At 39.8% G+C, this 25,520-nt stretch overlaps 1 protein-coding gene across 5 annotated transcripts; it reads right to left on the minus strand.

Moving 5' to 3' along the window:
* Positions 1 to 214: 214 nt before the first annotated feature.
* pax6b (paired box 6b) lies at positions 215 to 24,565 on the minus strand. 5 transcript variants are annotated; one of them, XM_077520009.1, is made up of 14 exons: positions 24,421 to 24,565; positions 17,751 to 18,001; positions 15,481 to 15,534; positions 15,027 to 15,050; positions 12,952 to 13,082; positions 12,687 to 12,722; positions 12,383 to 12,598; positions 12,033 to 12,198; positions 8,082 to 8,240; positions 6,406 to 6,488; positions 6,174 to 6,324; positions 4,064 to 4,176; positions 3,804 to 3,945; positions 215 to 1,688 (listed from the first exon to the last, which is right to left on the minus strand). In XM_077520009.1, exons 2-14 carry the CDS (start codon positions 17,761 to 17,763, stop codon positions 1,603 to 1,605), a joined length of 1,374 nt encoding a protein of 457 aa, XP_077376135.1. In that variant the 5' UTR covers positions 17,764 to 18,001; positions 24,421 to 24,565; the 3' UTR covers positions 215 to 1,602. The 5 variants fall into 5 exon arrangements, with proteins under 5 accessions (XP_077376135.1, XP_077376137.1, XP_077376139.1 ...); XM_077520011.1 differs by lacking the exon at positions 15,027 to 15,050; XM_077520013.1 differs by lacking the exon at positions 12,687 to 12,722.
* Positions 24,566 to 25,520: the final 955 nt, after the last annotated feature.

A 25,520-nucleotide genomic window follows, 5' to 3' on the forward strand; every position in this document is an offset into this window, starting at 1 on the left:
AAGTATAAAGTTGTAACAACGATCCATCTGTTTTCTATAGCCCATGTTTGTATGAAAACATCCACCCAATATTCAAACCCCAAACCCATAGAACTGTAAGGCAGACATGTTAACCACTAAACCACCGTGCTTCCCTGATTTTACTTCAGTGTCAAGAAAAAAAAAAAATGCTGTGAAAACAAAAGGGTTTAAAAAAAAATCTTTTCAGACACAATTTTACTGTACAAAATGTTTTTTATAGTTTTCACAAAATACATTTAGAAAGCTCCATTTTAAATAAAATTAAATTGAAATATTTAAAGAGACAGTGTCGACATTTTTATCTCCATTTGCCCAGACGATGTGTCCATGTTCTACATAACACACCAACGTGAAAATAAAATACAACAAAAAGTCAAAGCGCATGACAGATGATGCGAGAACAAAAACAAACAAAACAAAAACAAAAAAAAACTCCCATGGTCTTCAATTATAAATAAGGACTGCGGGGCTCCGCCGCAGTCGTACAAACTCGAAGCCGATGTCGTCGAACCCAAGACGTGTTTACAAAATGTTGCAACATAAGACTAATATCTTAAAAAATAAAAATAAAAAAAAAATGTGTACTAGATGAAATACAAAGGCTTTGGTCTGTTTTACAATCAACAATGATTAAATCTGATATGTACTTGTAAACAACTGCCAAACACTTAAGTTTAAAACTCTGTCAAGCAATGTTTAATCATAATTATAGGAATTAAATATTTCTAGTTGCACACATTTTTTTGACCATAGGACACTATATTACAACTATAGCTAAGAGACAAATTGTACCTGACCCTAAAGAAATGTACTTTATGATGCATGGAACATTTATAGAATATTCTTGGTAGGGGGAGCAGGAGAGGGATGTTATAAATGAAATCAACTTTTATTGGAGATTTTTTTTTTCTCTCTCTCTCTCTTGAGGGAAGACAAGTACTTTACATTTGGACAAGAAACAAAAATTCGAGCAAAGACGCAGTCTACCATTTACAGACTACAGGCTCCCGCGTCGGTCCTCGCGGGGGTGCGGCGGAGGTCCCACTCGGATTGCTTTCGATAACCGTGTGTGTGCGTGCGTGCGTGTTTGACTGCAGCCTCTTCCTCGTGGGGACAATAAATAGTTTTTTGTTTTTTGTTTTTCCCAAAGAGTCTTCCCTCCATTCATGATATGCAACAACAGCGTCCATGCGCAGAGCGTCTGGATATAATAAGCACGTTCAAAGATAGTCATGGCAGAGTGTTCGACAACATGGTTTCCTAGCAGTCCATCTATCAGCACTTGATCGTTCATATTCACATACAAATGGCCATTTACTAACACACCAGAAAGAAAAATAGGAAACAATGACTGGAAATAGTAAAAAAAAATAATAATTGTTTTTGTTCCATAAAAATGTAACACCGGGCACTTTTTTTACGAGAGGTCCGTTTGTCTTTTGAAATCCCGTCCTCGTTTGAATGTGCCGGGAGTTACGCAAGTCCTCGTCCTCCTCCTCCTTTTCTGTGTTGTGTGTGTGTGTGGAGCGTGTGTATGAGGAGGTCCGCGTTGGAGCTCACAAGGTGAAGTAGCTCTTCTCTCTACTGTAGTCTCGACCAGTACTGAGACATGTCCGGCTCGCTCCCTGGGACTTGCACTGGGACAGACACTCCAGGAGAGATGAGTCCTACGCAACAAAGACGCACGTGAGTCAGTTCGCAAGGACACAAACTTCCTTCAATGCATGACAGTGAATCAATAATCCCCCTCATAAAAAGATTACAACTCCCCCAGAAAAAGTGGCACATGAGCCAGTTTGGATCCCATGCTCAAGGTCAAGGAATTGGTGTCTTTTAGGTCAAATAGGAAGCAGACTATGGCGCCTAAAGGTTTGCGTCGCCTTTGCACGACGCTAACCGGTAAAAATGGAGCAATCCGGGAGCACCTAATTCACTAAACACGCACAGATGGGGAAATACGTTACTAAGTGCGCTGCCAACCAGATTGCGCCACGGTGGGCCGGTGTTATTTGCGCGTATGTAAATAAGGACATTTGCATACATTTGACGCTCAATTGCCCACCCCAATGCAAATGAGACTCATTGATATGCAGCGTCTAATTCACTAACGCCAGCGCAAATAGCCACACAGAGTTTGCGTGACGCAAATAACGTTTATGGAAAGCATGTATTAACCTGCCGCAACCTCGATCCCAGGATCATGACAGCAGTGCATGCCATTTGCGGCACAACATTCACACACAGAGAGAGAGAGAGAGTGTGATGGATGGATAGATAGATAGATAGATTTCTTGCATGAACCGTTCACAGTTCATTGGAAGCGCAAGAGAAGTTAAATTTGTGTGCTCCAGAATCATGGGTTATATTCAACTCATACGCATTGGCCAAAATTATGAAAAATAATGTAGAGGAAGTCCCAAGTTTGTTAGATTCTCTATTCATTCCAATACAGACTATTGAGGTGTAAACTTCAGAATTATTTAATACTAATGAAGTCCATTTTAGTTAATGACCTATTTCAATGGAGCACATTGATGTGAAAACGTCAAAATTATTAATTCTAATGCAGAGGGAGTCCATTTTTGTTAGTTTCTCAATTCATTTCAATGGGGAGTATTGATGTGAAAACTTCAAAATATTTAATAGTAATGTAGAGGATGTCCCGTTTTTGTTAGTTTTTCCATTCATTCTGATCAAGAATATTGATGTGAACATTTTGAAATTATTATTAATGCAAAGGAATTCCATTTTTGTTAGTTTATCAATTCATTTTCATTGGAGAGTACTGATGTAAAATCTTCAGAATTATTAATAATGTCGTGTTAGTTTCACACTTCATTTCAATGGGGAGTATTGATATGAAAATTATTTCAAAGCGTGTCCAAAATGAGAGTAATTTTATAAGAAGTGAGGCAGAACAAACACAACATAAAGAATTTGTAGCCAACAAACTAAAAACCACATCGAGCCAAGCTTTTTAAAAGCAAACAACTTCATTGGATAGTGACATCATATTATTCTATATCTGCTAAATTGTCTGCGATGGACGGATCTTCAATGTTCAGGTAGCCGCAACCACCACTTGATTAGCCCCTGGGCCTGCCTGTCCTATAAATAAAAATAAAATATCAAAATAAAATAAAATAAATAAATATAATAATAATAAATAAAAATAGCTAAGTGAAGGGACATTGTGATTTTCTAGGAATCTACACGTGATCATTTGACAATGTCAGAGAATTGACAAGAATTAGCTTTCCGTTTCCAAAAAAAAAAGGTTGCTGACCCCCTGATCCATATTCTAAATTGTCCATAGGTGTGAATGTCTGTAAAATTTGCCCAACGACAAGCCCAGGTTGCATCCTGCCTCCCGCCCCAAAGTCGGCCGCTTGTTAGCCTTGACGGCGCCAAGCAAACAGGTGAGCGAACGGTCGCCGTAAAAGTGCGAGGCGGCGCACGCGCTGGCATTTAATAAAGAGCGAGTACAAGCGCCGATGAATCACGTTAATTAGCAATTTAGCACAGAGGAAATGTGCTTCTGCGCCATTAAGTGCTCACGACTATAAGTCGTATATATATGGCTGCGTTTGGCGCCCCCCCCCCACCACATTAATGGACCGGAACTAAACGATAGGCTCAATCCAAAAGCAAATGAAATACACATGATGTAGTAGCGCCTAATTAGGGAGGGTGGCAGTTGACTGGCGCGCCGCCACGATGACAATTTCATTTCCCCGCCCGCCTCCGAGCATGCTGGGTAAACAATGAACTGTCTTGCCTACCTGTTGAGGTGGTACCAGAAGCGCTCATTGATTGGCTGTTCATATGTGCCTGCATATGCGGGGGCGTGTACGTTTCGTAGCTGCGCCCGTTCACAGGCGGACTGGTAGGCAGCATGCAGGAATAGGAGGAGGTCTGGCTGGGCTATAAAAGTGGGGGGGGGGAGAATGTGGACATTAGCGCAGTGGTCGGGTCCGATTGCGCTCGATCGTCGGGACCCGTGAGCGCGCGCTGAGCCGGGCCAGGTTGGTTTTCCACTTACTTGCATAGGTAGATTGTTGGCCATGGTGAAGCTGGGCATCGGGGGCAGCGCGCTGTAGGTGTTGGTGAGGGCTGAGTCGGCTCGGCCCAACATGGACCCCGAAGTGAACGACACTGGAGGGGAGAATACGAGCGCTTGAGGACAGGGATGAGCATTTCAGTTGTAATAACAGTGTTCACCACTAGATGGCTTCATTAGAGACGCTATCCGCTGAAAGATTTCAACGTTGCTTGCTAACATATCAATCTCAAAATTTGACAACGGCAGGTTTGTTTGTTTTTGTTTTTTTTGCAACAAGAACCGTTGACAGTTTGTTAAAAGCACATGAGGAGTTAACACTGAATTTGTGTTCTCCATAAACAAGGATATATTTGAACATTTTCTAATGTTACAAACGTGGCTGTTCTGACGGGAAGGTTTGCTGTGAAGCAGTTTTTGTGCCAAAATGTTTGATTTTTAGGGGGAGAGCCATTTGCACAGTGAAAAAAAAAAAGTTAGAGATACTTCACTTATTTCGCCCATTATACCAATAAAAAGTTAATATTTTGTCTATAATGAATTTGATACTTTCATCATTTTTCATGTCCAATTAAGTGCACTTAAAGACACATTTTGCAACTTGCTGTCGACTGACAATGACATCACAAGAGCTCAGGTAACCAATCACAGCTCAGCTTGTGAATGTCACATGACCAAACTTGGAAAACAGCTGAGCTGTGACTTCTTACCTGAGCTCTTGTGATGTCATTTTCAGTCGATAGCAAGTTGCAAAATGTTTTTTTAAAGGTACTAATTGTACAGTAAATATAATGAAAATATTACATTTATTATAGGCAAAATATTAACGTTTGACTGCCAGAAATGGCTAAATAAGTAAAGTATCCCTTTAATATGCACATATTTGAAATTGAATTTTTGTCCTAAAAAAATTGTGTCCGATTTTTGGCTAATTTTTTAGTTATGAAGTTAAACAAATACTGAAGGGCAAAGTATTTTAGAAACAGTCAAATATTCTGCCTGTAATTCAAAATCTTTATTGTTCTAAGCGTAAAGGGACCATTTTGTTTTTATTTATATTTTTTAATTAATAAGCCAATTAATGACTTGTTGGAATTGTTGCTCTGCCAAATATTGGGGACGAGGGCCATTAATAAGCCATTAGGTAAAATAGGAGGAAAACCTTTGAATCTATGGTTTAAAAATTCACCTTCAGTATAATTATATCAAAACAAATTATTATCATTAAATCTTAATTTCAAGTCAAATTATTTCTTCTATAAGGAAAGGAAAGAGAAGTAACTACATTGAAATGAATGTAAACATTAAAATACGCAAAGGTGAAATACTTTGAAACCAGCATTTGTTCCTGGAGCATACAGCTGCTGTACACAGCATTTCAAAATTCATTATGGAGTAATAGTAAAACGTTTTTTTTAAATCTATTTTATAGTAAAATATTAAGGACAATGAGAATATGTGTTGAATGTTAAACTAAAAACTTAAACTAACAGTGACGACCTCATTGTTGTGAAACGTGAGTAAATCTAAGGCAGGAACTTGCTGTGCATGTTTACAAAAACTTTGACAACTAACTCTGAACATGGAACAGCTAACATATTCAAATTTAAAGCAACTTCCAAAGAATATTACTAACATATACCAAATTCTCCCTCCTCCGGCTAATTGCTATCGGCTACTGCTTGCTGTCTGTGGGGGGAGGGGCCTATTTATTGATGTGACCCCAAACAACTTTGCAAACATGCCAAAACAACTTATACTGTCCGGAGTTTAAGGGGGGGGGGGGGGGAAAGACACACAAATTTGACTCCATTTTTAAGACGATCCATTTGGATGCAAGTCGTGCAGGATGCAAGTCGTTACGCTGATGTCATATTTCTTTTACGTTTTCATATTTAACGTTGGCTTTTTTACACTTTACACTCAAGAATGTTAAAATCAAATTTGCGTGAGTCGCATATGCGACACAAGCCATTACTCCATCCTCATTAAACTTGACACCTGAGTGTTTTATTGCTTTTACACTGTAATATTATTATTATTATTATTTTTTTTTTTATATGACAGTCCAGCATGTGTGTTTTTTACGTACCAGGCGTGGTGGGCTGCGGGATGGCCTGGTACACGCTGGTGCTGAAGCTGCTGCTGATGGGGATGTGACTGGAGGAATTGCTGGCCTGTCGACGCTGGTTGCGAAGCTTCTCCTCGCGCCTCCACTTCGCTCTCCTGTTGGAGAACCACACCTGCGAACGAAGGCGACACGCCGTCTTGGTGAACGCGGCTCGTCCGAGAAAGAAAGAAAGCAAGCCGAAAGGGATGCTCACTTGTATTCTCGCCTCCGGGAGGTCGATTTTGGCCGCTAGTCTCTCCCGCGCAAACACGTCCGGGTAATGAGTTCGTTCAAATTCTGCAATGAAGACGTTGGACGTGAGTACATGCACGGTTGATGATGTAATATTACAGATTAGAGCATTTATTCGTTTCTTAGATTTTGCTGAGATGTTGAAAAGGCAATAAACGTTTTTTCTTCTAGAAATTACAGAAAATGTAACTGCCAAATTGTAAATAGAAACGTTGTCTTTTAGACTGCAGTGCGCCCCTAGTGTTACACAAAAGAATTTCAACATAAGTGCAGTTCACTTGTATTTAAAGAGACACTTTACTTATTTAGCCATTTTTCTCTATAATTAATTTGATACTTTCATTAGTTCTCACGTACAATTAGTAGCTTTAAAAACACATTTTGCAACTTGCTGCCGACTGAAAATGACATCACAAGGGCTCAGGTAACCAATCACAGCTCAGCTTGTGAATGCCACATGGCCAAACCTAGAAAACAGGTGAGCTGTGATTGGTTATCTGAGCCCTTGTGATGTCATTTTCAGTCGACAGCAAGTTGCAAAATGTCTTGAAATGCACTAATTGGACATGAAAAATAATGAAAGTATCAAATTAATTATAGACAAAATATTAACTTTTTATTGCTAAAATGGGATAAATAAGTGAAGTATAATTTAACTTGAACTAAATTTTACTTTTAACTTCATGTTAATAATTAGTGATATTCATTTATGTCTAGGCATTGCTCATGGTCTTAGTTTCTCCCAATAATTATTTTATTACTATAAATCTCTGCCAGTATTTACATTTTCACATGATCACATCTGCCAATATTCCTAGAAAATTACAATGTCTCATCACTGGTTGAGGTATTCAGGCCAGCAGGCTGCTCATGTGCATGGTCCTTGGGGCTACCTGGTATGTTTGTGACCCCGTTTTAAAATATATTTCGAACATATTTTTCTCAGCCCCGTGAGAGAGAAAAAAAAAATCCTAAATCTGGCCCTGCTGTTCATTTTCAAACGTTATAGTAGCTTACAATAATATCAAATACAGTCTCTTGGGCCTATTATGCTGCTGTATTTTAAAGTTGGTCCTGAATATGCTACTTGGAGAGATAAGTATTTTTTTAGATGGTATTTGGTGTAAAAGGTTTGAGAGTTACTGATTTAAGAGCATTTATTTTCAGAAAGAGAACCAATTAAAAATTTATAGTATTTTTTCCAAAAGCTGGAGCCTATAAACATTTTTGTTGTTTTGTTTTGTTTTTTTAGTGTTGGTTTTTTTGTTGTTTGTTTTTAGATATCTTGAGGGAATGTATGAATGTATAAACAAAACGCAACATTTTATTATTAATTAATTAATTAATTAATTAATTAAGTGTGTCGTGGTACACACATTGGCCAATTCATAACTTACACTATAGTGACATCCATTACAGGAGCTGTTTAAAAAAAAATTAAAAATCCACCTTTCCAACAGATAATGCTCACTTGAGATGTTTTTCATTTTATGTTCATCATATTGCGGTTGTACTGCATCCTGCAGGCGCTCAGTGTCGAATATTTGTTCTCATAAGTTAACCAAAATAATGGAAACATTTGCAATCAACTTCGCATCGTTTGTTAAAAGCAAAAATTGCCGATTGTGTAGTTGGCACCTTTCTCCAGCGCCTCGATCTGCTCCTGCGTGAAGGAGGTGCGGTTCCTCTGCAACTTCCTCTTGAGCTGCAGGCGCATCTGAGTCTCCTCCGAGTCTTCGCCGTTCGAGCTGATGGAGTTTGTGTTTTCCCCCACGCCGTCTTGCGGCTGGCAGCCGTCTGTCAAGGTTGGAGAAGCGCGTCGTTAGAATAAAAAAAAAAAAAAAAAAAAAAAAAAAAAGTAGTCTGGAGTTGAATTTTCGAAAACAAAGTATAAGCTAATCAGGCTGAATAGTTAGTTAGATCTTGTCATTCTCACATGCCTCGTGGTTTAGTTTAAAATTCCATTTATAAATATATGAAATAATAATGCAATATTTAAGGTTGAAACCCCCCGAGGAGGGGAAAAAAATATATGCTTCTTAATTTTATAGTCATACAAAAAAAATCGTAGTTTGAACAAACGTCACGTGGTTCAAATCTTGCGAGACTTCAGTTCAACATGCAAACAATGACTTTGGCTTCAATTCAATTTCATACATTTGTATTTTGAATTTCACTATATAGCCGCCATCAGCGAGCATCAAGTGATTTACAGGACTGTCTCAGAAAATTACAATATTGTGGTAAAGTCCATTATTTTCTTTAATGCAATTAAATAAGCAAAAATGACATATAATCATTACAAATTAACTGATATATTGCAAGCCTTTTATTGTTTTAATATTGCTGATTATGGATTTTTTTCTTTTTTTTTTTTTTTACTTGGTCTGAGGAAATATTCTAATATTTTGAGATAAGATATTTGGCTGAAAATGCCATAATCAGCAATATTTAAACAAAAAAAGGCTTGCAATATTTCAGTTGATTTGTAATGAATCCAAAATGTATGGCATTTTTGCTCATTTAATTGCATTACAGAAAATAATGGACTTTACCACAATATTCTAATTTTCTGAGACAGTCCTGTACTCTTCCTGCATGTGATTTTCCTTTTTCTTTGGCTTTTGGCAACATCTATGTCAAAATAATCACCGCCACGTATAGATAACAACAATGATATAGGCCTATTTGTTTGTTTGTTTGTTTGTTTTCTCCGTGTTTTTCATTCGTTATCTTCGTACAAAACATGATTTTAAAAAACGAAAACAGCACGGAAAATTAGCAAAACAAACATTGAGTGAGCAGGTTCGAAATTTGACCCAAATTGGGTTGTTTTTGTTTACGAGTGTAGGAAGAGAGAGAAGCGTCTTTTCAGCGACTTGTTTTTAAAAAAAAAAAAAAAAAAACTCAACACCCCCCCCCCCCCCTTTCAACCCCCAAGCAGGCTCAATGGTGGTTCCCATATGGGCGTCGGTATCTCCATTGAGGTGACCACCAACTTTATTTTGAATAGCAGAGGAGGCCTTTTCAGGCCGACACAATGGCTGGAGGAGTAAAGGGAAACCATTAAACTTTGGACACTAACAGGCTGCAGGGACGAGCAAGCCTGTAGTCCGCGCGGTGGGTGTAATATATGTGAGGTGACAAAAGGATCCTCTCCCACTGGAGCTGCGCAGGCCGCAGTCTTTTTCTTCTTCTTTTTTTTTTCTTTTTTTCGCCATTGTTGTCCGTGGGGAGAGCTTTGAGTCCAGTGTGTTAACCCTTATCCACTAGTATCATTAATCACGTCCACGCCACTCAGGATTTCTGTCCTCAATTGGAAACAAATGAGTGAGGAGAGAGCATTGCAAGCCCCCCGCCCCCTTTTGCACTCACCCCTCCAAACAACCCCAAAATAAGGCCAATCTATTCACCACCACGAGGAGGGCAAGGACCCCCAACCCACCCCCCACCAGCCCCACCCCCCTTCAAAAAGGCTTATCGACTAATGTCTGTCCACTTGTTGGACATCATTATCACGTCGAGAAAGTGAGTATATGTGCAAACGTTCCTGCACATCAAATCAAATAAGGGACTCGAGTATAATCGGCAACAGGCCGATACTGTGGATGAGGATAAAGGGGGGAGTGTGCAGCTATTATCCGTGGGCCAGACCGGGCGACGCTGCGGAGATGGGATTTGTTTTCTTTGCGAAAGGGGGGAAAAAAAAAAAAAAAAAAGTGAAATAAACGCATTCTTTAGTATCACGATGTCTCAGCCAGTGAGGCGGAAAAGCAGCAGCACAAAAAAAAAGAAGGGGGGAGCAAGGAGAGAATAAAGATAGCGAAGCAATTGGGGCACCTTTCAGACGATCAAAACACTTGAGAAAAGAGAAAGTGTCACACTAAATCCTTATAAAGGGATTTAAAAGTTCTTGTGGGGATTGAAAATGTCTTTTTATGGACACTTGTAGCCCCCGCCCACTTTATTATTATTATTATTATTATTATTATTATTATTATTATTATTATTATTATTATTATTTGGTGGCATCGTTTTATCTTAACAATATTAAAACTGTTTCCGGTTGCGTTTCGGTGAAGAAAAAAGATTATTCTGAGGATATTTTAAAAAAAAAAAAATGTTGGTAGTAATTCTCAGAAAAGTGATACAAGCTCGGTGGTCACACTTGAAGCGGAGAAACAAACCACACTTTTATCTCGCCTCGCAAAAAGGAGCCGTGCAGCAGAAAACATGGCGACTTCATTCCCCTAACAAGTCTGGACATTAATTGGCGGGAACTCCGAGCACCTGTACCTAGGCGACGCCTGATGACATCACTTGTTCGCGACACACCTCGCCGTGGGTTTTAGGCCTATTGATTTTGTGTGTGTGTGTGTGTTTAGTTTTAACAACAGTATTAATATTTGTTTTTGTTTTATTATAATGACTATTAATATTGCTTTTATTTTTATCATCATCCTTTTTTTAAATTGTATTTTACTATAATGACTATTAATATTGCTATTATTTTATTATCATCATCATTTTTAAGTTTTATTTTATTATGACTATTAAAATTGCTATTATTTTTATTATTCTTTTTTAGTTTTATTATGACTACTAATATTTCTTTATTGTCATTTTTTTAGTTTTATTATAATGACTTAATATTGCTTTTTTTTTTATCATCATCATCATCATTCTTTTTTTTATTTTTATTTTTATTATGACTATTATTAATATTGCTAATATTTTTTATCATCATCATTCTTAGGAGTGGTGTATTTTATTATTGCTGCATTTTATGACATCACGAAGTTTCCTCTACATTAAACACGTCACATTTATTCCAATTAAAGTGGGAGTGCCGTGCTCAAGGACACTTCGGGTATAGGGGAGGAGCTGCAACTCAATCATTACGTCATTCTTTTGACCGGTATGAGGAATGAACAGGAGGCCCTTTGGTCGCTTTTCAAAATATTATTATTATTGTTGTTGTTGTTATTATTAGGCCTATTATTGAAATGAATCAATCAAACAAGTGAAAAAAATATTCATCATCATATGTCCAAATAGTAATAATGATAATGGCGATAATGAATGGCGCTTAATGTGATCGTTTCCGCTTTGATGCTCGTTAATAGCCCCCACCACGTGTCCGAATGACGCTCAAACAATTAAGCAAATGATTATTTGCCGCGCCTCACTTGCGCCACTTCCGCTTTTTTTTTTTTTTTCTTTCGGCCAACTAAATCTATAGAAGTCCATTTATTATTTGCTTTGCATTTGAAGGCCGCGCGCGAGCTCGGGCTGTGCATGCCGTCGGGCTTGCCTCGGTTCGCGCCTCCGCGCGTTCGTCACACAAAAAAAAAAAAAAAAAAAAAAAAGGAGGAGGGGAAACAGACAAGAGAGAAGGCCAGACAAAGGCCTCTGCTAATGAGCAATTACACGTTGCGTGGAGGAGTTTTTTCCCATCAGCCGTCATTGCGTGTGGATGGTAACATTCCTTTTGTGCCTCCGGCGCTGTCACGCACGTCCACGGCGGGGACAGTGCAGGCATTGAGGCCTCAAAATTGTTTGATGATGATTGGGGGGGGGTTCGCTCACCTTGATTCGGCTGGCCCGGCACCGATGTTCCGGGGTACCAGCCGGGCCGGGTCCCCCAACTTCCTGTCTGACCGTTGAGCATCCTCAGCTTGTCATACATGCCATCTGCGCCCATCTGTTGCTTCTCACTCGCCAGGTTGCGCAAGACTCGGTTTATCGATGACACCTGAAAGGGTGGAAAAAGGGGGGGGGTTATAACAAGGCACGGGTGAGACTAGGGGGGAGCGCCGTGATTGCTAATTGGCAATAAATGAATGCTTGGACAAACAACAACAACAACAAAAAAGTGATCAAATGGAGCTAATGCGATCATGCACGCAATTTATGCTCGTGTGCGCATGCGCGCTTACGCTGGGTATGTTGTCGTTGGTGCAGACGCCCTCCGATAAAAGCCGATCTCGGATCTCCCACGCGAAGATGGACGGACACTCCCGCTTGTACTGCGCGATCTTGGCGACCACTTCCGGCGTGGCGACGCGCGGCTTGCTGCCGCCGATGGCGCGCGGCCTTATGGAGCCCGTCTCATAGTAGCGGCCCAGGATTTTGCTCACGCAGCCGTTGGACACCTGGATGGAGATCAAAAGAACACAATTCACATCCATTATTTAGGACTATCCGGCGAATGTCTTGCGAGGGCGTTCAAGTCATTATCACCTTTTCACTGTCCACCACTTGGACTTCATCATGGGTCTATAAACACAGAAAATATGCCTTGAATGGTACATTAGGCATTTTCTACAAGAAATCTTTTTTTTTTTAGCTTTTTTTTTTTTATCTTCTTCTCCTTTCTCCAGTGTCCAAAGAATGTGTGCGCATTGCCTGCATGCGTACAAGCTGCTTTGAGGCGAAAACAAAAATGTTTGTTTTTTTAAATAATAATAATAATAATAAACCGAATGCAATAAGAGCGAGTGCCCACCTGTAGTATCCGTGAGATGTCGCAGGGTCGAGCACCGCTATGGGCGAGTTCGACGATTTTCTGCCTGGTGGAGTCCGGCAGCGGTCTGCCGTTCACGAACACGCCACCGAGCTGGTTGACGCCGCTGTGACCTGCGTTAGGGAGGGGGGGGGGGAGCACACGAGAGGCCAAATCACATATTTTATTCGAAACACAAATCGATCGAACGAAAATCCATGTCAATTAGGATGCGGTGTTTAAATCGTGCGCAAATCCGCCTTAAAATAAAAAAATAAAAATAAATAAAAACATGCATGTTACCTTTGCTATCCCTGACGCAAAAAATGAAAATCGTTTTAAAAAGGTCCAAAACATGCAAAACTAAATTTCTAAAAAAAATAAAAAAAATAAAAAGTCGCGCTCAGGGGTGGAAATGTCTGTGGAAATCGTTGCTCGCCTCGCGCCAACCTGCAGCCGAAATGTGAGCGAGGACTCCCGGGAGCTTGTCCGCGCGTGTCCGCGCCTTTGCTGCCTTCCCCTGCGCTGCCTCCCGCTACATTGACTCCCCGCGCCAGGGCTCCTTAGCAATAAATAAGCTCCAAATATAGACGAGAGGTGGGGGAAGCGGCAAATATGATGAGCCTGGCTGACATTTGTCTTGAAAATAAAGCTCGCCGCACGTCAAGTTTGAGCTTAATTTCTGGGAATGGGCGGAAGTCGCCTCGGATCATGCACGGGAGGCTAATTGAAAAGATCAGTTGGAGCACTTTGTGGCAGCCACGTCACTTTGTGACACGGCTCCCGCGCTGCGAAATCGCATCGTCACGACAAATGGTAGCATGATAAAAAACGAGCCTTTCTGTCTGCATTTGGATATCGCTCAGACCCAATTGGACGCTACTCGTTTACCCTCCGAGGGGAGACTTTGGTTTTAAGGTGGCCTGAGGGTGGGGGTAGGGGGGTGGGGGGTGGGGGGGGGCTGCGCGCGGTCACACAAACGAGGGCGCGCCTGGATTCTTAACATATTAAAAGTGACATGTAGTGTTTTTTCTCCCCTCCTTCCGCCTCCCTCCTCCTTTTTCGCTCTTCCCTTGTTTGTATTTGACAACAAATGCAGCCATGTTTGTGCGCTTATCAAAAAAAAAATAAAAATAAATGCTCCGTTGATGCTAAATCCACTATCATCCCTCAATGCTAATTCCAGGATTAGTCGGAATTAACAGACTTGTTACGGCGCCTTCAACCGATGTCATATTTCACATTAATCACTAGGGGTGTTAAAAAAAATTATAATAATCGATTCGTCAATATATCGCGATACTACAGCACTTCAATAGGCAGCCGAATCGATTTTTTAACATCCATTTTTGATGGAAAAAAATCTTAACTTTCACACCTTAAGCATGGAAGAATGTTATATTGATGGAACATTAAGTCCTAATATTTTATTTCCATTCTGCTCTAATATGAAAAACCTGTTTGTTAAATAAAGTGGCTCATAGTTATAATACTGAAGTTTGAGATCAATAAATAATAAATTTTCATACGAATCTTACAGTGTACATGTACAAGTTGACTGAATGCTATTTTCTAAATTGAGTAAAAACAACCGACTTGTAAATTCATATCGGGATTTTCCTCGGTATCGGATCGTGACCTATGAATCGTGATACGGATCAAATCGTCAGGTGCTTGTAGGCAATTCACGCCCCTATTAATCAGCCAAAAGAAAACACCTGATCGATTAAAAAGCTGTCAGAGTCTTAATCAGGGGGCTCAAATTCCCTCAAGTGGCCGCTTGGCGCTGATTACGCGCCTTGTCGTCTATTGCGGCAAAGCATATGATGTCATTTTGGACGCACCCAAGGAGTTATTAGGCACAAAAGACCACCGCGACCTCTGGACAACCCGTGGAAGATCCCCCCCACCACCCCCTCGCGGCAGACATCACGCGCCAAAGCCATTTTTAAGACCCCACCATCATCATTTACGCACATGACGCCCCTCAGCATCCGAAACCAAATTTGCGCACACATTACAGCACAGACACGAGTGCAGATATGGAGGATGTAATGGAATAAAGTTATTGCACACACCTTCATCACAGATGTCATACACCTCTTGTCCAGCAGCAAGAGAGAAAACGTTCATGTTTAACTTTTTTTTTTTTTTTTTGCTTGTTGAATTGGCACCAGGAATTAGACAGCATTCAACGCACGACTTAAATAAGACGCAACTTCCGGTATGGCCACGTGTGTGTGTGTTATGTGTGAGAATGACGCGCTCATTTGCATAAAGACATTATTTCTTCCCGCTCATGTTTCATGCAAAGCGGATAGGTAAATATTCAACTCTCTCCAATAATTACAAAATAAATAAATCATGAATTAACAGCATGAAATGGCTGTCAAATCAGTGACAATAACGGCAGGTCATGCAAATTGAGGCCTACAACACATTTCCTCCTTCTCCTTTTTTTTTTTTTCAAACCGTATGCACCATAACAACATGCAATTAAAAAAAAATATGAATTTAAAAAACAAAACTTACTGTTCTGCATCATTGAGGCGACGCCAGACTCCCACGTGGCTTGATTGTGGTACTCTTGAGCGTCAGGAAGAGCAGAAACAACAGCTTATAATAAGACATTTTAAACATAATAATAAAAAAAAACATATTAATAAATTTTCTTGATACATATTTTTGTCATCTCGTTCCTTATTATTTTTTTTCTTAAGTGGTTTATAGTATTTACTTAGTGCAGTTTAGCATCCTCGTTTGTGTTGCGTGTTTGTATTTTTGTATATTAAACTTGCCTGGAAGCAGAGTTGACTGTCCCACTGTATTACAATTTAGTCAATCATCTGCCGTTTTCACTACTTAATGCCTCCCTATAGGACAGAGCAAAACAAGACATTAGCACAGCCAAAGCTATACTGATGTAAGTGTCAAACCCGGCCACACCTTTTACAGGAACGCACGCTCATATTTCTCCTCACTTGAATTCATATCCATTTTTTTTCCCCCCAAATAACATCGGATTTGTCATGTCTTTTTTTTTTTTATTTCCAGGCCTCTTCAAATGACGGGACGAGCCGGATTTGGCCCAAAGGCCTTCAGTTTGACACCCTTTAAGGCTTTATATTTACATTTTTTTGTTGCTTTAGAACTTGAAAGTGCGCAGAGACAGTGCTGGAAAAATAAAACTGTGGAGGTGCAGTCATCAACAATGCACCCCCCCCCAACCAACCCGGGGCGACAGCTCGGCCATGGGCCGCCACAAACACGCACAGCTTCCCAACTAAACACACCAACAAGTTCACATTAATACAAAGAGCCGGAGGCACGCATGTACACCCCCCCACACCACCACCACCCCCCCACCTCTTTCGGGACCATTCACACATGCACACATTCTCTCACACACATGCGACCGTGACCCCGGTGCAACCACAGTGTGAATGCTTTTTTTGTTTCCTTTTTTTTTTTTTTTTTTTTTTTTTTTTTAAATTGTAAATAGAAGAAACAGAATTATTTTGTCGCCGTTCAATATTTGGTGGCGGTTGTAAAGCGCGTCCAGACACACAAGAGCGCAGTAGGGCGCTCAATTTGGGGAAAGACAAATGCATTAAAAGCTTTTCAATTTGGGTGGGTGGGTGGGGGGTTGGGGGGCAGATACGAAAAAAAAGGGGGGCAGTGAGGGAGGTTTTTTTTTTTTTTTATATGCGGGAGTTGTGTTGTGGTCGCTAATAAAATGGCTGCGTGCACTTGCTCCGCCATTAATCACATCTCAAAATTCCATCACACAAGCACGTTTCAAAACATAAACAAAAAAAAAGCCCAGCACATAATAGTTTAAAAAATTAGATTTCCAAATCTCATTTGAGGTGACGGCGCAGCTTTTTGAAGCTTGTGGTTAATAATTTATTGCAATCAGGTCGAAAGCTCAAAGGTTGTTGTTGTCGCATGCAGCGGGGTTAACTAACTATATCATCTCATCTGCATTTCTTTTGCTGCGCTAATCCGGAACAACAATGTCTTAATTCAATATGCTTATTCTCATACATACAGCGAAAGGCGCGCAGGCCTCACTTGTTTTGGCTTCAAGTTGTAAAGTGTGACACTTTTTTTTTTTTTTCTTTTTTTTTTACAAGCAGGTGCCTCCTGTAAAAATCAACTCGGTCAAATGTCTTTTTTTTTTGGTGTAGGCCTATTTTATTTTATATGATAAATTATAGTAATTTACGGATGTTTTTTTTTTTTTTTTGAAACAAACATATAATAAGAGAACGTGAATTAATTTTATAGCCAGCTACTTTTATTTATTTATGGACGACATCAGGCCCGAGTGACTATTTTTCATTCCAATCGCAATTAAATTATTATTTCTAACTGGATTGTAAATAAAACAACATTTCGAGTGCTTTTTTGTTGTTGTTAATTAGTCTAAAAGTGGGCCTGTGCTGACAGTTTCTTTTTTGTTGTTGTTGTTTTTGTTTTTTGGGGGGGTTTTTTTCAGCTCTTGGCTGAGTGGTCGGCATGAATCAAACTGACGCCTTTTCTCAACGGGTCATTGCGCCCAATTCTCCACGATGATCACTGGCCTGGCCCAACGTGACTTTTTTTTTTTTTTTTTTAACTCCCTTCGAAATACGGCAAAATTGAGCATGTTGAATTTTCTTTTAAAAAATGGTAAGAGGCGATTTCTTTTACGTATTTTTTTTTTTGTAGAAAGAGGAAACGCCCGCTAAGTTACACTATAAACATCATTTAGAAGTGAGAAAGAAAAAAAAAAAAAGAAAGATTTTAAAAAGTCTCACCTTTTTGGGGCATCCTGTCACTGTCAAAACCAAACTATAGAGCCAGTTTGTCCACGGCCCACACAGAGAAAAATAAAAAATAAAAAAATAAGGGAAGAAAAAAAAAAAAAAACACCCACGATGATGACCGGTCGTCCCTCGTGGAAGTGAAGGAGGTCGGGCGAGGGGGGGTGGGGGGGTAAAAAAAAAAAAAAAAAAAAATTAGTTTCCAAAAGGGTGCTGGAGAGGAGACGGAGACGGAGGGGATATCCCTGCGAAGGAGACAGAGATTGACAGTGAACTCAGATGTCACAACGCAGCGAGTTTGGCGTGGATGTGCGCTGGCGTGGGAGAGAGCGAATGAGAGAGTGGGCAAGAGAGAGAGTGGGGAAAGCGAGGCAGAGAGAGAGAGAGAGAGAGAAAGGGAGGGGGAGGAATGAGGAGGAGGAGGAGGAGGGGGTCAGAGAAAGAATGAACACACCTATGCTGATTGGAGAAGGGAGAACAAGTGTATTAATGTATATGTGCTCCTTCCTCCTGCTCCGCCGCTCTTCACTGGCCCATTAGCGCGACCCGACCTCTGTCATCATCATCACCCCCCCCCCCCCCCACACACACACACACACACACACACACTCCCCCCCCCCACCTCTGCCACAGCCAAAAGCGGGAAACTGGGCCGAGTCACAGCGAGAGAAAAGAAAAGGGGGGGAGGGGGGTTGCCCCCCTTGCGCCCCCCCCCCCCTTTCCCCTCAACCCTCCCAAACCCCTCTAATCAGACCCGTGCATGCAAATGGGACGATGCGTTCACTTGCTGAATATTGGGGGGGTGCATCTTGGATATACGGAAGTACAAGAGAGGGCACTACACAAGTCTGCAAAAAACAAAGCATCACTCTGAAGTATTAATCTGATGAAATAAAAGGAAGTTTAGATAATTAGTCCAACAATGGAGACATTTTTTTACATATCTTTTTAAATAAAGAAAGTTTTTTTTTTTTTTTTTTAATGATTTATCACTACTGTAATTTTCTTTCAATGTATTGTATACACAGATAATAAGTGACATTATGGAGCATGAGTTGTGTGCCTTGCTCAAGAGTTAGGAGCGCTGCTGAAACTGCCTGTTGCTATGAAGATTAATGAAAAGGGGAAGACTACTGCTTATTATTATTATTATTATTATTATTATTATTATTATTATTATTATTATTATTTGAGCAAAATATGAGTCGTAATGCAAGAAATCCATATTCAAATTTCAAACTTTATTGTCTATTTATTTTACACTTGTCAACTCATATGAAACGGATATATGACGAAGTGAGAAGTATTTCTCTCTTTTTATTTTATTGTATTTTATAAATCACCTGGCTTAGTCGTATAATAATGTCTGCTAAATTGTTGTACTACTGCAGCTTATTTTGACGACTGGCTTAAATATTGAATCATTTAATAAATATTATAGCCTAAATATTCAATGTGCTGTAGTTGACATTTCAATTTTTTTGTATTGCATATTTGAATTATTTACATTTTATTTACATATTCCTATAATTACACTTTCATGTTTACACTTAATTAAAAAAATTAAAAATTTTAAAAAAGTTAAAAAAAACTATTTGACACTATATTGAAACTGGACAATGATTGGCATCGTACCATAAAAAAATAAAATAAAATAAAATAAAAAAAATAAAATAAAATAAAAGGCAGCGTTCGGCTGTTGCACAAGCCAAACAAACACGTTTGAAAACTTTTGGACCTTTATTTTTATTTTATTTTTGAAGTTTTACAGATTTTACTACTTCACTTCATTAATTAAAATGTCGGAAATATCCGAGCATGTAACCTCCAGTAATTCAAATTAGAAAAAAAAAAAAAAAAAAAAAAAAACAGACCCCCCTCCCCTCCCCCTATAATTCGTTTTGCCTGTTGTAGGAATTATCTTTATGTCACATCTTGGAATGTGATGCATTTTTTAGATTCCTCATGCAAAAGAACAAAAAACAAAAAAAACATTCAATACCCTACATGTACATCCACCACGTGCTTTTGTTGACTCTTTTGGGTCTCAGCCGCCCCCCCCTCTCTCGCTCCTGTCAACAAGAGGACCCGTGCGTAAAGAGCGCAGCCTTTAGGCAAGCTCGGCTGCTTTTTATGGACGCATTTGCGCGGCGGAAAAAAAAAAAAAAAAAAAAAAAAAAAAAGGCCGACGTCACTCCGGCGGCCTGACGTGCGGCAAAATAGCACGCGTAAATAAAAGTGGAGCAAATGAGTGTGTAGCCATGGCCACACGCTCCCCGATAATAAAACGGCGCTGTGGGTGAATGCATGGCGGCCTTATTAGGACACACCTCATCGCACCCCAAAAGCAAACCCCTCTGCGCCCAAAATGGCGGAGGGGGCTAAAAAGGAAGAGTTGCATGCAGCAAAAAAGGGGGGGGTGCATGCGTTAAAAAGGGTTGGGGGGAGGGGGGGGAGAAAATGTTCCTTTTGAGAAGGATGGGGGGGGTGGGGGGTACGCCATGATGAAAATGAAGTCATGGAGGCCTACACTTGACTTTCTTTGACATGTGAAAAAGTGGGAGAAGTCAGAGCTCATCAATAAAACACTCTGGAAGTGAAAGAGGGCTCCCTAACAACCATCACATTCCGGACTGCAGGCCCTTCAATGAGGAGACAAACGACCCTGAGAGCAGAGAGAGAGAGAGAGAGAGAGAGCGAGAGAGAGTTTTGCTTGAATGGGGGCCCACAGTGGGCCGGCGAGATAATGAGCTGAGAGGGGAGCGGCTCCAAACTGTCACCGTGAGGGTCCCGCAGCGAGGAACAACACTTTGGCCAATTCTCCTTCATCAAACAAGCCGTAAACTAAACGAGCACATTCATGGTGCTTCTTTCCTTTTTTTTTTTTTTTTTTTTTTTTGCTGCCTTGTTTCTCCTCACTTGGACTGGTGGCTCAAGACGACTAGGCCCATGCAGATTATAGCAAGCGACCCCCCCCCCCCCCCCCCCCCCCCTCCTCCCCAACAACACACTCCTGCAGTCATTAGGAACCACAATTGTGTAAAACCTGTGCAACATAGTCGCCACTGTCTTCTACTGTAACAATATATATCACAACTGGGAACCTTCAAAAACAAGGAAGAAGAAGAAGAAACTCATTTGAAGGCCTTCAGTGACCGAACACACAAAATGACACATGCACCCTTGATGATGATGATGATGATGATGATGATGATGTTAAACTTGATCCCAGCCTGACTAATTTTGCCAGGTGAGGGCGACTTATCTGAGGTATTACATATCGTGAAAATAACCACAATAATAATAATTAGGGATGGGCGAGTACCGATACCAGGTATCGGTATCGGGCCGATACCAGCCTTTTTTTTTTAAGTACTCGAGTACTCGTGACGCAGACGAGTACAAGCGAGCGATGGCAGAGGGGGAAGACGTTAAGTGAGTCCTCCTTGCCTGTAAGTGGCGCTAGCTTGCAGCAGTTTTTCACCAAAACTTCACCGGTTTGGAAATACTTCAAAATTGTGTATCTTAAACTAAAAGAAAATTTTTGTGTTTTATTTTGAGTGATAAGACTATTGAAGAGTGACTGTGCTGTTTTTTGTTTTTGTTTTTTGTCAAAATTAAAGGAAATATTTTTGTTTAAAAATATCTTTTAGTGATTTTTTTTATTTGTCAAAATGTACTATATCAGCAGTTGGTATCGGTATCGGTGAGTACTGAGGGTCTGAGAATCGGTTTTCCGTATCGGTCTGAAAAAAAGTGGTATGGAACATCCCGAATAATAATACATGAAAATAACATGATGTGACCTATAAAAGTAGACCAATAAAAAAATATCTGAAGGAACAACGTGTTTAAACTTTTTAAAAAAAAATAATTAAAAAAGCAAAATAATCGGACTTTACTGACCAGCTTCAATCTGACGTCACTCGCCAATGGCGACCCCATGGAGAGACACGCAGGGATGTCAAAACGTAATTTATAATAATAATTTATTTATATGTATTTATTGTTACTTTAATGTGCTTATTTAGCTAGTTCACGTAACACGCCGTGATTTGAAATGACTGTATGAACAAGAATAACAAAAAAAAAAACAATGAATGCGAATCAGCCATCTTTGTAGTTTACATTCTGGTCAATGTTTCGAGGTGAGAACTAGCCGGGTATCGACTTCCTCAATCGATTCAATTGTGATTCACAACAGTTCAGTTAAATTCGACTTCGATTTTTTTTCTAATTCGATTCACTTCATTTCAATCCAAAAATAATCAAAAATAATAAATACAAATACAAATCCGACGTCGATTAATCATGGAACATCAATTCTTCTTTAATGTCAAGGACAAAAAATAAATAAATTGACAAATATTATGTTCCAAAGTAAATTCTGTGGTAACTAGTCAAATAATTTAGTAAATACCTTAGTTAAGTGTTCCACATAAGCAAGGAAGAGATGAAAATATTTCTATAATTTTAATATAATAATTGTAAATATAAACTTAAAACATTCTGAATTGTCTTAAAGTGCAATAAGTCAGGTCTTTCATAAATTTAAATGCATGTGAACAGTAAATTTCAAGAAAACAGAAATGCAAAAACAATCGGCCTTTAAAATTCAGTTTTCTCAATAAGTTTTATGAGGGATAATGAAATATTTAAATAATCGAGTAATATTTTTTTTAATTAATATTGGGCTTGAAAAGGAAAATCGATTCGTTCTCGATTATTCGATTCGCCAGCCCTATATAGTCAGAACTACAATCTGGATGTGATAACTCCAACTTCCCACCATCCTCGAATGCAACATGAGCTCGATACTCGCTCGTCTTTGTTTCTTTCGTTTTATTGTTGTTGTTTACAATGACAAAACACATATTGACAAATACAATGTTTGGAGCACCGTTTGCTATTGATTTAACAATATTTGTACTGCACATAAGAGTTGTTAGCCAAATATCACATAAATATAGCATTTAGCTGTTTGCGTGTTTGGAGGAGCCGAATGTGAGAAAGGTCCCCAGAAGAAACAGTCCCCCAATCAAAAGTGACAATTAAAGACAAAGAGGTTGTGATCGAGAATGACATCAGATGCTATATGCTATTGTATTTCATCTTCTGATGTCATCCCAAAACAATCCTGGTCCGCCTTCTTGTGTGCGAAGTGTTATCGCGGCTCAGTGGTCACATGCTGCAGCTGTCAAAAACTGCACCCGTCTATTAACCTTCCTCCCTGACAAAGACGCACGCACACACACAATCGCACACGAGTGTGTCGAGTAGTTTTCTTTGGAAACAATAGCTCATGTTATTGATTTCTCCTGGTTAAGCTATACACAAATCCGCCCCACTGGCTAATTCCTTGTCTCCTCTCTTGCACCTCCAGGGAGCTTGCATGCATGCCAATAGGGCCTCCGCCTGCTTAGCACAGTTGGAGCATAATATTTCCTTCATGTACTGAGGTAAATTGCGGGGGGGGTGGGGGGGTTCTTGCATGGGCTGATGTTGGGAAAGCAATTAGCCCAATTCGGATTAGCAGCAACTAATGGCAGGCCTTGAAAGGAAAGCCTAATCTGGGCGTTATTTTGCTATTTGTGCCCCCATATGGAAACTTTATTTAAAAATAATAATAATGATAATAATAATAATAATAATAATAATAACAACATTACAAAAAACGAAGAAGAAAAACAGAAGAGAGTGGAAAATATTTCGTAGCTCGACTGGGGATGTTTGAATACTATATAATTTATAATGTAAAACAGAAATGATTGGAAGTGAGTGGAACGATATTCTCTCCATTAAAATAGATGTGCAATGTATTTTAATTGTATTATGGTTGTCAATTTAATGACTTTTTTTTTTTTAGGTATCCTAATTGGCAAAATGGTCAAATCCAGTATAAAGATTTTTTTTTTTTTTTAATTACGTATGGTCATTACGATGAATATTGACATTATTAACCGTTAAACACTATAATAAATGCAATACAAACACAAATGCGAAAATGTCCATTTTAATGTGTGTTTGCCAACAATGGCTTGTCAATCATTGCATTGTTACATTGGCGAATTCTATATGGAGCTTCCATGAGGGACATCTGCTCGTTAACGAGCAACTAATTAGCTTTTAACAAAAAACATTACAACAAAAATCACCTGCTATTCTTCTGCTCATGGTGATTAATTTGGCGTGGCCAGACGTCAACGATTATTATTATTATTATTATTATTATTATTATTATATCATCGTGGCAAAAGGCAGGCTGGGATTGGGGATCACCAGTGGGGCAAATGTTGTCACAGCATCGGCCCGCCACGCATTCACGCGTGACAGGAGCAAACGCTGAAGTAACCTGACAAACTCTCACGCTTTACACACTAATACTGGCTGGACATGCTTGCAGCTACTTAGTAGTATCTGCATGGCTTTAAAAAAACAAAAAAAAACAAAAAACAACAACAATAAAATAAAACTTCTGAAGTGCTGTTGAGGTTTGCTGTTCGCATCTCCAGTTCTTATAAATGAACGAGCGCCATTCTGAATCTAAATAATAACAAGCTTTTTTTTTCGTTTTATAAAAGGACACAAAAACGCCAATCAACTTGGTTTGTTCAACCAAGTGAAAAAGAGAAAAGTGAAGCGACAAGCTGAAGATAAAACTCACCGGATGACATGCAGCAGATGTGTTATCCTGCCCGTTGTAAGGTCGCTTCTTCTTTTTCCACCCTCCCGGCGTGTTTGACGCGCGGACGTCCGACAGAACAAAACGTGGCCTGCAAGCTTTAGATCCGCATAGCCGAGTGGAAATGTCAATGAGGGTGAGTGGCGAGGTGGGAGGAGGAAAAAAAAAAAAAAAAAAAAGTGCGCTTCGAACAGCAACTTTCTCGTCAGCGTCAGGCTGAGCTCTGCTGTGATTGGCTGCGGCGGCGCGTCCACGTCACGTCTCACGTCTCGCTCGGGACGCCGGTTGCAGAGAATGCGGAAGTGCTCTGCACCGAGCGAGGGAGCGCGCATGGGAGGTGGGCGGGACCGTGGACGAATCACTCTGCTGGAACAAGTTTGGGATCGGGTTGGTGACTTCAAATGGTTACGCCCCCAAATAGCAACGAAGACAGGTTGGATTTGGGATATATTTAACAGCACACATCAGTGATCAGAGCAGATGTAAACACGGGCAAGGGATTTTAATAATAATAATAATAATAATAATAATAATAATAATTTGAGGCACAAAGGAAATTGTAAACACAAAATGTACAGTATATTATGTTTATATTAATAATATAACTATTTTTCATGGAACAATACTGAAGTAAATGGCACTTTGATACAATAAAAAGCAGTAAGTGTACAGCTATCTATCTATCTATCTCTATCATCATCCATCTATCTATCTATCTATCTATCTATCCATCCATCCATCCAGCTGTTGTATTGGCGCATGCTCAGTGTGCAACAGGCGTGGACATATAGTGCAGGTGTCAAATCATCATAAACACGAATCACAGGTGAGTCAGGTGTTTTCTTTCCCCTCGTTTTTTTTTTTTTTTGGGGCCTTTTAGGCGCGCAGCTCCATAAAACGGTCCTAATAAGATCTCTGCTTGGCTTTTAGCGAGGACGACTTAAAAGCCTGCGCGTGTCTCTAACTCAAGCTGACGTGTTTTTGTGTCAATTTGAACAAGGCCGGCGTGTAAATGGACAACCGTGACGAGCGTCCGTCTCCCAGGAAGTGGACAAGCACACACACACACACACACAGTCGAC

This window comes from Festucalex cinctus, chromosome 4 (assembly GCF_051991245.1).
Source record: "Festucalex cinctus isolate MCC-2025b chromosome 4, RoL_Fcin_1.0, whole genome shotgun sequence".
Taxonomy (NCBI): Eukaryota; Metazoa; Chordata; class Actinopteri; order Syngnathiformes; family Syngnathidae; genus Festucalex; species Festucalex cinctus.

What these genes read in the sequence shown, in the direction of transcription:
- pax6b (XM_077520009.1), bottom strand. An exon ending in GTATGACATCTGTGATGAAG is followed by an intron (nt 13,083 to 15,026) that starts GTGTGTGCAATA and finishes TCCCTAACGCAG; the next exon opens with GTCACAGCGGCGTCAACCAG. An exon ending in GCCGGGCCAGCCGAATCAAG is followed by an intron (nt 8,241 to 12,032) that starts GTGAGCGAACCC and finishes CAACCTTGACAG; the next exon opens with ACGGCTGCCAGCCGCAAGAC.